The sequence below is a fragment of the Cyprinus carpio genome, unplaced genomic scaffold (assembly GCF_018340385.1).
Source record: "Cyprinus carpio isolate SPL01 unplaced genomic scaffold, ASM1834038v1 S000006739, whole genome shotgun sequence".
NCBI classification, from domain to species: Eukaryota; Metazoa; Chordata; class Actinopteri; order Cypriniformes; family Cyprinidae; genus Cyprinus; species Cyprinus carpio.
The window spans coordinates 648279-663706 of NW_024879338.1; the positions used below are offsets into that span (position 1 = coordinate 648279).

The window sequence follows — 15428 nt, forward strand, 5'->3', positions numbered from 1 at the left end:
ACTCTTAATGTCACAAGAGACATGACTAGATCCATGAAAGCTTTGGAGAGTGAAATAGTAAAGCTGCAAGATTTGGCAGACTCAACAAGAGAAGGACAACATTTTAAAGTTCTAAAAAGGAATAAGTCAGCTCTGTCCAACCTGTTGGGTTTCTCTGGTCAAGGTGCTCTGGTTCGCTCACGTCATCAAAATATTGCCAAAATGGATGCACCTTGTCATTTTTTTTTTTGGCCATGAGCGAAAAAATGGACAAAGGAGACTTATGCACTCTCTGCGGTCTAGTACTGGACAATTGCTGTAGGAGTCTGTGGACATCCGTAAATATCCGTAAATATGTAGTTGATTTTTATGAGAAGCTCTTCTTGAGTGAGTTACAAGAGAGACCAGAGGTGGCCAACATGGAGTCGGATGCACCGATCTCTGCTGATGAATTATATTCTGCATTGGAGAGTCTAGAAAGCGGTAAATCTCCAGGCATTGATGGCCTTCCTGTGGACTTTTATAAAGCTTTCTGGCCTGTGATTGGCAAAGATTTGTTGCTTGTTCTCAGAGACAGTTTAAGAAAATGACATTTACCGTTGAGTTGCAGGAGAGCAATCCTCACTCTTCTCCCCAAAAAAGGGGATTTACAAGAGATAAAGAACTGGAGGCCGGTTGCTCTGCTTTGCACTGATTACAAACTTTTGTCGAAGGTGTTGGCAATGAGACTGAAAAATGTTATGGAGCATGTTATTCATGTTGACCAGAATTATTGCATTATTGCATAATATTTTCAGGTTGATATCTGAAAATATTATTTTAATTTGTGATGTTTTGGACCTCTCCAATTCATTGGGTTGCGAAATTTGCCTGATTTTAATTGACCAAGAAAAGGCATTTGACAGAGTTGAAGACCAGTATTTGTGGCAACGTTAGATGCGTTTGGGTTCAGCTCTGGCCTAATAAACATGATTTGAGTCTTGTATAGTGACATTGAGAGCATTTAAAAGATAAACGGTGGTTTAAGTGCTCCTTTTAAAGTTCATAGGGGGGTCAGACAAGGATGTTCATTATCTGGCATGCTGTACTCCTTGGCCATAGAGCCTCTCCTGCACAAATTAAGAAAATCTCTTGTCGGTGTAAACCTTCCTATATGAAAAAAAAATTAAAAAATCATCTTATTACGACGATGATGTTGTCATCATCAAAAAAAAAACAAGAAAATAACAACACCCTAGAAAAAAATAATAATTTTTTTGGCGTATTGTCCTCTGCCAAAATTAACTGGGGGAAAAGTGAAGCTGTACAATTAGTAATGAATTAAGCAGGAAATTGGTTTTACCTGCTGGGTTAATTTGGAAGAAAGGTGATTTTAAATACCTTGGTGTTTATCTTGGAGATTATACTTTTCTGTGTAAAAATTGGGACAATGTTTTAGAAAAAGTTGAAGGACGCCTCAAAAAATGGAAATGGATCTTGCCACACGTCTTTTAGGGGTTGAACACTAGTGATCAACAATTTAGTGTCATCAATGTTGTGGCACCGGTTATCATGTGTAGACCCTCCTGCACAACTGCTGGCTAAGATACAGGCAGTGTTGGTGGACTTTTTCTGGGACCGGCTGCACTGGGTCCTACAGAATGTACTGTTTTTGCCAAAAGAGGAAGGAGGGCAGGGGCTCATTCATCTCGCCAGTAGGGGCGCCACTTTCCGACGTCAGTTCATCCAGAGACTTCTTGTTGGGCCTGTAGACCTTGTCTGGAGACCCTTAGCCAGAACCATATTGATCCGAGGCAGGAATTTGGGTCTTGCTGAGCCTTTGTTTTTAATGGACTTGAGTGCTAAAAAACTGTGTAACCTCCCAAAGTTTTACCATGGACTGTTCACTGTGTGGGGGATGTTCCATAAAAAGAGAGTGGCAAGCTGTGAGTCCCTGTCATGGCTGTTGAAAAAGCCAGTGGTGAATGGCACTCGTTTCAACGTAAAACACATAACAGGACCCTTTGTGATGCAGTTGTTCTGTGCTTGATCAACACTGCAGGTCTAGCCTCTCATGTTGGAGTTAGATCGATCAGGATCATAAATCAAATCCTCAGCACTTGGAAGTGTGAACTCACAAAGACTGAATTATCCTTGCTAAAAGACTACTGTAATGGACAATGTCAACTAGCTGTTGATGATTCTTTTCCAGCATTGACTCTATTTCCTGATTTTAAAGATTGTACTGGTCAACTGTTAGAGTCCAGAGAGACTCTCTCAAATTAATTTGATGACATGGGAGGAAAAACTATGTATAAAATGTTTGTAAAAATTGTAAATAAAGGCAAATTAAGTGGTCGGGCTAACACTCCTTGGAGAGCTCATCTGGGGCTTGACAATGAGGTCAGACCAGTATGGAGAGCGATTTATAAACCACCGTTGACCAAAAGGGTAGGGGACCTACAGTGGAGAATCTTACATGGTAGTGTGGCTGTCAATGCTTTCATTTCCATCATTAATCCTAATGTAAATGAAGAGTGCCCTTTTTGTTTGCAGAGGGAAACAGTTTACCACTGCTTTTTGGATTGTAGCAGACTGTGCTCTTTTTTTCAGTTGTTGCAACAAATGTTCATGATGTTCGGAGAGAAATTTTCTAAGCATCTATTTATTCTTGGTTTAAGTTACAGTCAGAAAAGGAGAGTGAAATGTCAATTGTTTAACTTTGTATTTGGTCAAGCAAAAATAGCTATCTACCTTGGTAGAAGAAATAAGATCGAAGAGTTTGACATAAACACTGTTTTTGTTAGAATGGTGAAAGTTAGATTGAAAGTTGATTTTGATTTCTACAGTACAACAAATAATGTAGAGGAGTTCATAAACATTTGATGTCTTAAAAATGTTTTATGTTCTGTTGTGGAGAATGTCTTGTGTTTTGGGACTGTTCTGAGTTAAAGCATGCTCATTTTTTCATTTCGGAAATTGATTTCTTTGTGTTGTAGAGAACTCTGTTTTGAAAAATAAAGAGGTTTTGAATCTCTCTCTCTCTCTCTCTCTCTCACTCACTAAATAGCATGATTAGTAAAACTGTAGTGGAGTTCAGTGCAGTGGATGGTGGTGTCTAGCAGTTGTCCATATACTGTATTAAGGCACATGGTCAGTGACAGACTCAATAAATTTTTTCCTAGTCTATAACATGTCTATGCTTTCTATGCTGCTTGGTAAATATTTAATATTCAAGTAAATTTGCTTCTTTATCAGGTTTTCTCAAGGCTTGCGAATGAGGCAGGTTGATATGAAGACAGATGGCATAGCTAAAAGCTCAGCAACACTCTCAAAGATGTCATCCTGTGTAAGAAGAGTGTGCAGACATGCAATGAGGCAATATGAAAACAAAGCAGGGCAATGCCTTGGAGGTGAAATGGAGTTTGTTGTCATCGATGAGAGCCAATTCCGCCATAAACGAAAGGTATTCTGTAAGAATACTTATTTTTATTTATTATACAATTTAAAAATAAAATCAAATAAAACCTCTAACACTAGCTTGCTCTATTCTTCTTCTACTCTATCTTTTTTCCTTTTATTAATTATATAAAAACAATTTATATATATATATATATATATATATATATAAAATTGCCACCATCTGATTCCCTTAGTGGTGAAGCATGTGAGGCCTGGGTCATTAACCCTTAGTGATGAGTGGAGAGCATATATATATGCTCTCACCAACTTGGGCTACATGCATTTCACCGTGAATCATTCAAGGTGGTTTGTTGATCCTGTTAGTGGAGCTCACACTCAGCACTTGGAGAGGGAATGGTTAACATACAAATCGATTTGGCGATTGAGTGGAAACCAAACTGCCAAGCTTTTGAAAGAGCATCTTGCAGTTATAGACCCACTGGACCCACTGGCTTGGAAACAAGCCTAAGGAAGGATTACTTGGTTAAAGGATATTGGGTACCAGTTTCCCTGTAAGCTAATAATTGTAAGTCACTTGTAGGGTATAGAGTGTAGAAACTGCAATTATATGTTAGTTGCAGAGGTTTTTGTGAGCAGGAGCCTAAAGCTTCAGCTATCTTAAAGAAAAAAGATGATATATCATACTGGATATTTACATGAACTAAACAGCTTTATGGTTTTGTTAAGTGTTTTCAGATAAAGGCAATAAAAGTTCATGTTATATGTATTCATAAATTCATGGTAATTTGTGTACCCTTACCGTAAAGTGTTACCGTCGCAGTCATAAAGATGTTTTAAGTACTCTCATATTCTTTTAATAAATTGCTTATGCATTAAATAATAAAGATACAAAGCAGGTTAAGTGGAACTGTACAAATAATTATAAAATGCTATAGACTGCAAATAAGATTGCAGTTTCACATTTTGCATATGCATAACAAAGTGAATATTTTTTACATGCAATAATACAAAATAAAAACAAACAAGATTTGTAATGAAGAAAAAACAGACAAATAAGAATAAATGTAACCCATCATCACATCTCTTGTGCGTCGCACTCAGCATCACGAATGCCGAACAACCAAATCTTGCACTCTCAAAGCAGATAGCGACACAACTTACATGAAACACATGAAATTTTTGGGGTGAAGTAAACATCAGAGATGCTTTGCCACAAGCTGTAACTGTAGGAACTAAACTAACTATGGTGATGTATTCCTTGGAGCATCCACATTGTTGGAACCCTTGCGCATCATCAGCAGGGATCTCAGGGTCTCAGGTGTTTCGCCCCTTAACCTGAACACCTAGCCTTCACTTGCAGAAGGGTTCCAACTGTGGGCTTTCTTCAGCCACAGCCATTTTGAGCTGGACTCAGCTGCTGCAGCTATATCCCTGGTGGCTTTCTTCAGTTGTTTAGACTCCAGGCCCACCCGCTGGAGGAAATAGCAGACCGATTTTGCTGGGAACCCGCGGCAGCCGACTTCGATAGGGTAGCTGGTTGCATGCCACCCTTTTACAGCAGCTTCATCAATCAGGACCTGGTACTTTGCTTTTTTCAGTTGGTAGGACATGGCTAGCCTCTCTTCCCAGGGCACTGTAAGCTCAGCAACTATGATGGTTTTTGTGCTCCTGGATAGCAGAACCATATCTGGTCGGAGGGAGGTTGCTGCCATGTCCTGTGGGAAGACAAGCTTCCTTTTCAAGTCCACTCTCAACTCCCAGACAGAGGCTCGTTGCAAGGAAGAGGGTGAGTTCTTGGCCAGCTTGCCGGTCTTATGAGCCTTGTCTCCTTCCCTCACAAAGGTTATGGTATCAGGCGGATGGGCCTGCTTGTTATTGGCTTTGACTCGCTGCTGTTCCACCCATTTTGCGATTTCTGTGAGGACCTTGTCGTGCCTCCATCTGTACCGCCCTTCTACCAATGCCTTTGGACAACCAGTCAGGATGTGGTTCAGTTTACAGGAGACTGCTCCACATTGGTTGCATGATGGGTCTTCCTTTCCGCCCCAGATCTTTATGTTTCTTGGTGTTGGCAACAGATCAGTCACAGAGCGCAGGAGAAAGCTCAACCTTCCTTGGTCAATCTGCCATAGATCCTTCCACGTCAGGGGCCGCTCCTGTGCCTGGTCCCACTGCATCCATTGACCCTGAGAGGCAAGCCTGATTGCTTTCACCTGACGCTCCTCCTCTGCTGCCTCACAGACTCTTTGCACCACAAGACCTCTTCTGGTTTTGGCATCAGCCCTGCTCCATCTCTTCACACTATAATGTCCAAGGCCCAGGCATTCCTGGCATACCACACCCACGATTTCCTGGTGTTTCCAGGGAGATTCTGCTTCCATCACTGCTTGCTGGGGCTTCCACTTTCTGCCGCATTTGAAGATCTTCCCTGCATGTCTTACTTTCCCGTCATCAGACAAAAGGAGTGTACTGACTGCCCTTGCCTTGGCGGCTTTAAACTCCTCGACCACCGATGAAACTGGCAGGGGATGCTTGGAGGTCTTGCTGTACAGATTGATTGCGCTAAATGATGGGGGGATTCCCAGCCATTTCCGCAAAAACTTACTGCACAGTCTCTTTCCACCTGAGACACAGGAAAGTCATAAAGTAAGAAGGGCCATTGTAGCCGGGGTATAATACCATATTGAAAGCACCAAACTTTGAACCTCCCGAGCAGTTGGCTGTGCTCGATTGCCTTGAGCCAGGTATTCAGCTGGGCCTTGATATCAGTGAGATTGCCGCTGTCCTTTAATGAGCTGTCATACAGCTTTCCGAGGCATCGGATTCTTTGATCTTGGATTGTTGGGATCTTAGAGCCTTGGATGTTGAAGATGTTTCCTGTTAACATCCCTTTCAAGATACTGAGGCTCCTTGACTTTTCCGGTTTAAACTGCAGGCGTGACCATGTTGCCATCTTCTCCAGTTCGCTCAAGATCTACTGTGTCCCCTGAATAGATGGAGTCATTACCGTGACGTCGTCCATGAAAGCTCAACAAGCGGGATGTCTCGTGCCATCGACTGCTTTCGGGCCTCTGCACCACATTCCCCCAGCTTTTAGCAACAGATTCATAGCCGTTATGAACAGGACCACAGAAATTGTGCACCCTGTCATAATGCCCTTCTCGAGCCTTTGCCCTTTGGTAGTGATGTTTCACATGGTGAACCTCGTCTGCAGCGCATCCATGTGTGCCATTACAAGCTCAACTAACTCTGATGGAACTCGGTAGTGATTTAATGCTTTTCGAATCAGCTGGTGTGGGACACTTGGGTAGGCTTTGGCGAGGTCCAGCCAAACAACAGAGAGTGTGTTGTTGTTACTCTTGGCTTCGTTAATGAGCTGACTAATCTCTGATGTATGCTCCAGGCAGCCAGAATATCCCAGTACTCCTCCTTTTGTACACTTGTATCAATGAACTCATTTGCAAGCAGGTATATTGTTAGCCTTTTGGCGATGATGGACCAGAAGATTTTTCTCTCTACGTCCAAAAGGGAAATCTCCCAGAACTGGTCGAGTCTTGTGGAATTGAGCTCTTTTGGCACAAAGCAGCCCTCAGCGAGAGTCCAGAGCCTGGGCTCCAGCTTCTTCTTCCAAAGTATTCATAGAAGCTTTGAGAGCCTCTTCAGCAGCAGTGGGCAGCATTTATAGATTTTATAGGTGGTGCCTGATGGTCCAGGGGCTGATCCCGCCCTTGCTTTTGTCACCACTGCCCTCACTTCATCCATGTTGAAGTCTGCCATGTTAAAAGGGGTGTGTGGCGTAAGAATTGGCAATTGGAAAGGACATTCACCCAAAGGAAAACCCCTGGAGGGATCTCTGTGTGCGGCCGCCACACTGTCTTCTATTTCCTCCTTCGCACATAACAGGGTCCCACCCTTGGGCTTACCTAATAGGTCTGCTGTGAATTGGAAAGGGTTGTTAAAAAAGGCTTTCTGCTTTCGGCGCATCTCCCTCTGTTTCCCCCGCATGACCTCAGCTCTCCGAAGCTGGATTAGCCTTTTCCACGTCTCTGTACTGATCTCATCCAGGGCTGCTCTTTCCTTCTCACTTTCTTCACACCACCTTCTCTTAAGTGTCTTTAATACTTCTCGCAGCTCCTTAATCTGCCGCTCTCTCCTGCTAGGCCCTGCTGGTGGCCTAGGAGTCTTGCCTTCTTTCGCACCAAAGGTGTCGTGACACACCTGGTACACAACTTCAACCATGATCTTGATCTTTTTGGATGCATCTCCTTTCAGAGTGTTTTCCAAAATAGAATTTAAATCGTTATCTAGCTGGGCCCATCTGCGGCCTGCTGCTGGTTGTAAATTCAAGTGTGGTTTCCTCTTGAAGTCTTTAGGACTTTCAGGTTCACCGACTCTTCCTATGCTCTTAGTAGACTGAGTAGGGAGGTCTGGGGCACTGTGGTTTGCCTCCTGGCCCTGGACCTCCTCCACCGACTGATGAACACCCTTAACAAACTTAGAGAGGTTACTCTGTGTAAGCTCAGGTGCTCTGCGTTGCTGACTCTACTCTTTGCACTTGGACTTGCCTTGATGGATTTTAACACCTCACTCATTCTTAACCTGAACACCTCGCCTGAGTGGGGCAGCGAAGACTGGCTAGCCTTAACCCTCTGGAGTCGATTAACGCGTATACGCGTTTTGGGGTATTTTCTCCTGATAACCCCGAAAAGAACTTAAATTACACTTTCAGTTTTGATCGTACAAATAAGTGCAATACATCAATCGAATCTGTAAAGGGTCTATTTTTTTTTGTATACAGACATAATAACAACAAAACTTTGTGCACTTATAAAATAAAGATAACAAACAAGGAGTGCTGTCTGCAGCCTTTGTCTGCGCTGATCTTCAGTTACAAATGCGTCATTAAAATGAACTGTAACTCAGTGAATACTCAACGAAGAGACATGAGAGAGATATCTATAGAAAGCCTGAGATGTCTACTTTTAAACTAAACAAGTGCTGCTGAAAACAAATATTCTGTGATAAAGTAATCCATATGTAAACAACGCGATGTCCGTTTTTCACGTCTCCCTTCATTATCTTCTAATGTGACCACGCCCCCGCACCGAGCGCGCTATTGAGATTCAAATGTTTCACTGAAGCAGATATGTCAATGCCACACAGTCATAGTTCGCTAATACTTGTCTCTTTCTCTTTCAGAAACGGAAGCTATCAAGCAAGCTCGGAGGAAACACAGGAGACTCGGGAGATTGCTGGATTTCAGGTAACAGGTGAATGTTCAGGAGTCCTGGGGGCAGTAGAACAATGACACAGAGGTTAGTGTTTTAAAGGTGAGTATATGTTACGTCTTAGAATCCACGGTGCATCGGTTGGTCAGGAGACAACAGCATATGGTCTGTTCCTGTTGGAGGCTTGACATCGAACTGGGGCTGTGGAGAGTGCTTTCAGGTGCTCTGTGATGAGGTTGCTGATGGTGAGCAGGTGCAGGTGATTAATACTCAGGGGAGCGTGATCGTTGTGGGATGGATGGGACCGGTCTTGACTGGTCCCTGACAGACTCATTCAAAATAATGTAATCATCTTGTTTTAGCCAGGTTTCTGTCAAACAGAGCACATCTAGGTTATGATCAGGGATCATATTATTTACAAAAAGTTCTTCGTAGAAAGGGACCTGATATTCAATAAGCCTAGCTTTATCATTTGTTTATCCGTATAACATCTGTTTTTAATTTTTTTGAACATCAATTAAATTGTTACTCTTAAATTGGTTTGGACGTTTTTTTTATTTTCTAGTTCGGGGAACAGACACAGTCTCTATAACAGGGGTCGGCAACCTTTTCTGCATGACGTGCCATTTTTTATTTTTCCGGTTAACCACTGTGCCAACAACCCCCCCCCCACTTATTAACTTGGGCTGTTGTACATTCTATGACTATGGATCCAATGCGTTTTCCCACACATGTGTGTGGTGTAAAACAGTTCTATATTATTGTCTTTTTTGCAGCTATAAAACCAGCAAACAACATTCTTTTTTTGTATTGAGCTTATACAGAAGCCAGAATCATCAAGAAGATTAAGCTGTTATATTATAAACTTAGCTTAAACATGTAATCAATTTCTATTAAAGTGGATAAAACAAAGTTTACATGTGTCCATAGATTATTCACAACAGGACACTCCCAAAACATATGAAGAAAAGTACCTGATGACATTACAGATATGGCAGTTGCAATTTGGTTGTAGTTTCATTTTGAATCTTTTGTAAGGAGTTTTGTAAGGAGTTTGCACCTTCTGAGAAGAAGGAACCCACAAAAGCTACGAATCGACCTACAGGAGATATACCCCTAGGGATTCCCGAGAGGGGTGGCGGAAGAGAATCCCACAGGACGGATCAAAGGATGACGACATATGGCAATGAAAACATGACGACGACAATGGAATGCAAATGTGGCAAGATATGCAAGAACCAACATGGCCTGCGGATCCACCAGGCCAAGAGGAAGTGTATACAGAAGGAGGTAGAGTCACAGCGCACAGGAACTACGCCTGGTGAGACGCAGGAGGAGCCAGGCCCGGAGTCACCCCACAGTGCCCGGAGCCTCCAGGTGATGCAACCACCTGATGCACACAGGACATCAGAACATCGTCGGGTGAAGTGGCCCCAAGCTAGCAAGGAGAAGGAGTGGCGTCAGTTTGACGAAGACGCAGATACCATCTTGGAGGCAACTGCCAAAGGGAGAGCTGATCGACGCCTCAAAACAATGACTACAATCATCATCAGCCTAGCTGCAGAGAGGTTTGGACTTGAGGAGAAGCAAGCAGCGAAGCCCCCCTATACCATGAACAACAGAACAAGTAAAATCCATCAGCTCAGGCAGGAGCTGAAGACCTTGAGGCAGCAGTTCAAGGTTGCAAGAGAAGAGGAGAGGGGACCGCTTGCGGAGCTACACAGCATAATCCGCAAAAAGCTGATGACATTGAGGAGAGCGGAGGGGCATAGGAGGAGGAGGAAGGAGAGGTCCAGGAGGAGAGCTGCCTTTCTAGCGAACCCATTTGGATTTACGAAACAGCTGCTAGGACAGAAGCGCAGCGGCCAACTCACCTGCTCCAAAGCTGAGGTTGACCACCACCTCAAGCAATCCTACAGTGATGAGTACAGAGAGCAAGACCTAGGGCCCTGCAGGTTCTTGATCAATCCACCTGCACCGGCGCTGGACTTTGAAGGGAAAGAGCCCGGTTGGAAGGAGATCCAGGAGGTGGTTAGAAGAGCAAGAGCAAGCTCCGCTCCAGGGCCCAGTGGAGTACCTTATAAGGTTTATAAGAATTGTCCAAGACTACTCCACAGACTCTGGAAGATCCTGAAGGTGATTTGGAGGAGGGGAAGTGTAGCAGACCAGTGGAGACAGGCAGAGGGTGTTTGGATCCCGAAGGAGGAGAAGTCTCAGAAAATCGATCAGTTCCGGACCATCTCATTGTTGAGTGTTGAAGGAAAGATCTTCTTCAGCGTCATTTCCAGGCGACTGACAGACTACCTCCTGAAGAATTCCTATATCGATACATCAGTCCAGAAGGGAGGAACCCCAGAGGTACCTGGTTGTCTGGAGCATACAGGCGTGGTCACTCAGCTCATCAGGGTAACCAGAGAGAACAAGGGGGACCTGGCTGTGCTGTGGTTGGACCTCGCAAATGCCTATGGATCCATACCCCATAAACTGGTCGAAGAGACACTGAACCGACATCACACCCCGAAGAAGTTCAGAGACCTAATCCTGGACTACTATGCCAACTTCTATCTGAGAGTCTCCTCCGGAACAACAACCTCAGACTGGCACAAGCTTGAGAAGGGGATCATCACTGGCTGTGCAATCTCAGTCATACTTTTTGCACTCGCCATGAACATGCTTGTGAAATCTGCGGAAATGCAGTGTAGGGGCCTCTCTAAGTCTGGAGTTAGACAGCCACCCATCCAAGCCTTCATGGATGACCTGACAGTGACCACAACATCTGTCCCAGGCTGCAGGTGGATCCTGAACGGCCTTCAGGAGCTGATGTCCTGGGCTCGCATGAACTTCAAGCCGGCAAAGTTAAGGTCTCTCGTGCTGAAGAAACAAAAGCTAACAGACAAGTTCCACTTCTCACTTGGCACCACCAAGATACCATCACTGACAGAGAAACCTGTGAAGAGCCTGGGGAAGGTGTTCAATTGCAGCCTGCGAGACGCAGCTTCCACAAAAGCGACCAACCAAGACCTGGAGACCTGGCTGGCCGTGGTGGACAAGTCTGGCCTTCCTGGCAAGTTCAAGGCCTGGATTTACCAACACGGTATTCTCCCTCGGATCCTATGGCCCCTCCTGGTGTATGAAGTCCCCATTTCAACGGTGGAAGGTTTTGAGATGAGGATTAGCAGGTTTCTGCACAGGTGGCTGGGACTGCCTCGAAGCCTGAGCAGCATCGCTCTATATGGGCAGAACAACAAGCTGAACCTTCCCATGAGCAGCCTGAGCGAGGAGTTCATGGAGATGCGGTCCAGGGAGGTCCTACAGTATCGGGATTCCAGTGATCCAAAGGTTGCCCAGGCTGGTATTGAGGTCAGGACAGGGCGGAAGTGGAGGGCTGCCGTGGCAGTGGACGACGCAGAGTCAAGGCTACGGCAAAAGGTGTTGGTGGGCTCAGTGGCACAGGGGAGAGCTGGCCTGGGCAGCAGAAGAACTCCTCGCTACGACAAGGTGGAAGGGAAAGAGAGGAGGTCGCTGATTCTGGAGGAGGTGCATGCAGGAGTTGAGGAGAAGCGAGCTTGCCAGATGGCTGGGATGCGGCAACAGGGCGCCTGGACAAGATGGCAGCAAACAGCGGAGCGCAAAGTCACATGGACTGAACTTTGGAAGGCTGAACCCTACAGGATAAAATTCCTGATCCAGGCGGTCTATGACATGTTGCCAAGTCCATCCAACCTCTTCTCCTGGGGAAAGGTGGAGACACCAGCATGCCTCCTCTGCCAGAAGAGAGGAACGTTGGAACACATCCTGAGCTGCTGTCCAAAAGCCCTGGGCGAAGGGCGTTACCGCTGGCGGCATGACCAGGTCCTAAAAGCCGTAGCGGATTCTATCTGCAGTGGAATTAGCCACAGCAAGAGCCTCCGCCCAGTGAAGACCACAGCTTTTGTCAGAGCTGGGGAGAAGTCAACACCAGCTAAACAGGGCACCCCCTCTAGCCTGTTGGTAACGGCGCATGACTGGGAGCTGTCAGTTGATCTGGGCAAGCAGCTGAAGTTCCCTGAGGCAGTTGCCATAACAACATTAAGACCAGACATCGTGCTCACTTCAGAGGCCTCCAAACAGGTAATTCTCTTGGAGCTCACAGTGCCTTGGGAGGACCGTATGGAGGAGGCCAATGAAAGAAAGAGGGCAAAGTACTCCCAGCTTGTGGAGGGTTGCCGGAGCAATGGGTGGCGGGCAATATGCCAACCCGTCAAAGTGGGATGTCGAGGGTTTGTGGGCCAATCCCTTTGCAGGGCCTACAAAATGCTTGGCATCACAGGGGCGAGCCAGCGAAGGGCCATCAAGTTGGCCACTGATGCTGCAGAAGTAGCATCAAGGTGGCTGTGGATCAGGAGAGGAGAGGCATGGCGTGTAGGGTAGTAGCGCTACCTGGACAAAAGCTGGGACTTGATCACCCCGGCTGGGTCACCTAGGGGAGGGGGTCTGATTGTTGAAAGACCCGAAAGCCCCCGTGATCCTAGGTTACATCACTGATGATATGTCCAGGTGCACCAGACGGTGTATCTAAAATCGTTATATATGCTCTATGAATAATTGTGAAATGTATAAGACGATGAGTCAAGTTTCTAGAGGTTAAACTGAGGTTAGACCACTCTCAACAGATAAATTAAGGTCAGTATGTTGAATCAACTTAATGTCTTAAACAGCATACAAAATACATTTCTGCCTTTTAAATTATTAATATTAAATTAAGATTATTATTATTAAAATAGCATTTTACAATATTTTGATCATGAAACCTATTCTAAAATCTAAAGGTATAGGTCACAGGCCGGGGCAGACCGGAACCTTTCACCCTGCCCCTATACCCTACACCACCTCGAGGAGCTATCAGAGTACAGAGACAAGACAAGCCCATGGAAGGTACAAAGTTCGTCTTTATTTAATTAAAAGTAATTTTCTAAATAAAACATCACTCGTTGACCTCTTCTTCTCCTCAGAATCCTTGTACTCCTCTTCTCCAATCGAGGTATGCACCACGGGGTAAATATATAACTGGAAGATCCCCTTTTTGAACTGTACGATGGTGAACATGTGAATACAAGTCGATGATAGACATATAGGTAATGGCTCTTCTTCAAGTAAGGCCGAAGAAACAGGGGATAACGACTCACTTTATTACTAAATCGGCTCCAAGCTGGACAATGTTAGACAGGCAGGGAATGACTCTTCTTCAAGCAGGCCAAGGAAACGGGGGGTAAGGACTCACTTTGTTAATGGATCGGCTCCCAACCGGACTATGTTAGGCAGGCAGGGGGTGGCTCTTCTTCAAGTAGGCCAAATAACAGAGGGGTGGGGGCGTTGTCTCTCAATTTCAACAGATTGGCTCCAGGCCAAATAATGGTGAGTATACAGATAATAGTTCCTCTTCCAGACAGTTCAGGGAAAGCAAGGGAGAGATAACTTACGTCGTTAACAGGGCAGCTCCAGGTCGGACAAGGTAAGTATACGGGTTTGGCTTCTCTTCCAACCAGGTCAGGAGAGCAAAGGAGAGATGACTCACGTTGTTAACGGGGCAGCTCCAGGCCGAACAAGGTGGGTATGCGGGTATGGCTCCTCTTCCAGGCAGACCAACACAGCGAAGGAGGGATGACTTCACGTTTTCAACAATTGGCTCCAGGCCAGACAATGGTGAGTATGCAAGTACAACTCTGCTTCCAAACAGGTCAGGAAAGCAAGGGAGAAATAACTCCCGTCGTTACCAGGGCAGCTCCAGGCCAGACAAGGTGAGTATGCGGGTATGGCTCCTCTTCCAGGCAGTCAGGAAAGCAGGGGATGCATAACTCACAGCTCTGTATAATACACTCAAACACTGATTAATAAAACCCGTCCCCCCACCCATATCAGGTCGAAGGCACGAACACTTGCGGGACTCTGCCCTCCCCACACTCATGTATTCAGCAAGACACTTCAAAGAATTTCACACATGTAAATCTCCACCATAAACACTACAATCCACACACTCACAGTGAATTAAGGCCTTTGCTCATGGCTCCGACCTGGTTCCTCATCCTTGAAGGTAAGGAGGATTCGTGGGCAACTGGAAATATAGTTGTCAGTGAACAGCACTGGATACAAGAGCTAGATCTTCATCCTCAACACCTTCCACTCAGAAACAGCACAAAGGGTAGACAGCTGTAGACATAAATCAGCGGGGAAAAGGAACAGCTACAGATACCCTTGTGTCGAGAGGTTAAAACATCATAATATGGATCAGAAGCAAAACAATCATCACACGGATGCAGAAAGACAAGAACAGAATATCCAGCTTCGAGAGAGTTGTAACTCAAAGACAGTGAGAGTGATGGGCAACCACAAACATGCTGACATTGAGAGTTTAAACCTTTATAGTGTTTAGCTTCCAGCCAGCGATCATCCAATCATCGCATCACCGGCCAGGTGTCACACCGGAACTACTCCGACAGGGAAACATCCTCGACGAGAAGTGGTTGCGCCTGTCTCTTGTCACTCCGTGACATATATGTTAAATATTATCATCATTAACAACAATAAAACTAAACACATTTCACTCTAAAACAATTTCTATTGGTTGTTTTACTTTATTGCTTTGATCCTGATTGGTTAATCTGGCTGTCATCCAGGAAACTGGACAATGACACGGTTCGTGCCTTTCTAAATTTGAAAATATGACATTATTATCATCTTTCTGTGAGTGAGGCGGCTGACTGTGAGCTGCTGCTCGTTGTAACTCGGTCGGTCCCAAATTGTTTTATATTTGCCTATTATTATTATTATTTTTATTTTTAT

At 45.0% G+C, this 15428-nt stretch overlaps 1 protein-coding gene across 1 annotated transcript; it reads left to right on the forward strand.

The window, feature by feature from the left end:
• The first annotated feature begins 9486 nt into the window (after positions 1-9486).
• On the forward strand, positions 9487-13094 carry LOC109087588. The gene has a single exon (XM_042755662.1). The coding sequence runs from the start codon at positions 9780-9782 to the stop codon at positions 13017-13019; it is 3240 nt and encodes a 1079-aa protein (XP_042611596.1). The 5' UTR covers positions 9487-9779; the 3' UTR covers positions 13020-13094.
• The last annotated feature ends 2334 nt before the right edge of the window (positions 13095-15428 follow it).

What these genes read in the sequence shown, in the direction of transcription:
- LOC109087588 (XM_042755662.1), top strand. Translation starts at nt 9,780, where the DNA reads ATGACGACATATGGCAATGAAAACATGACGACGACAATGGAATGCAAA.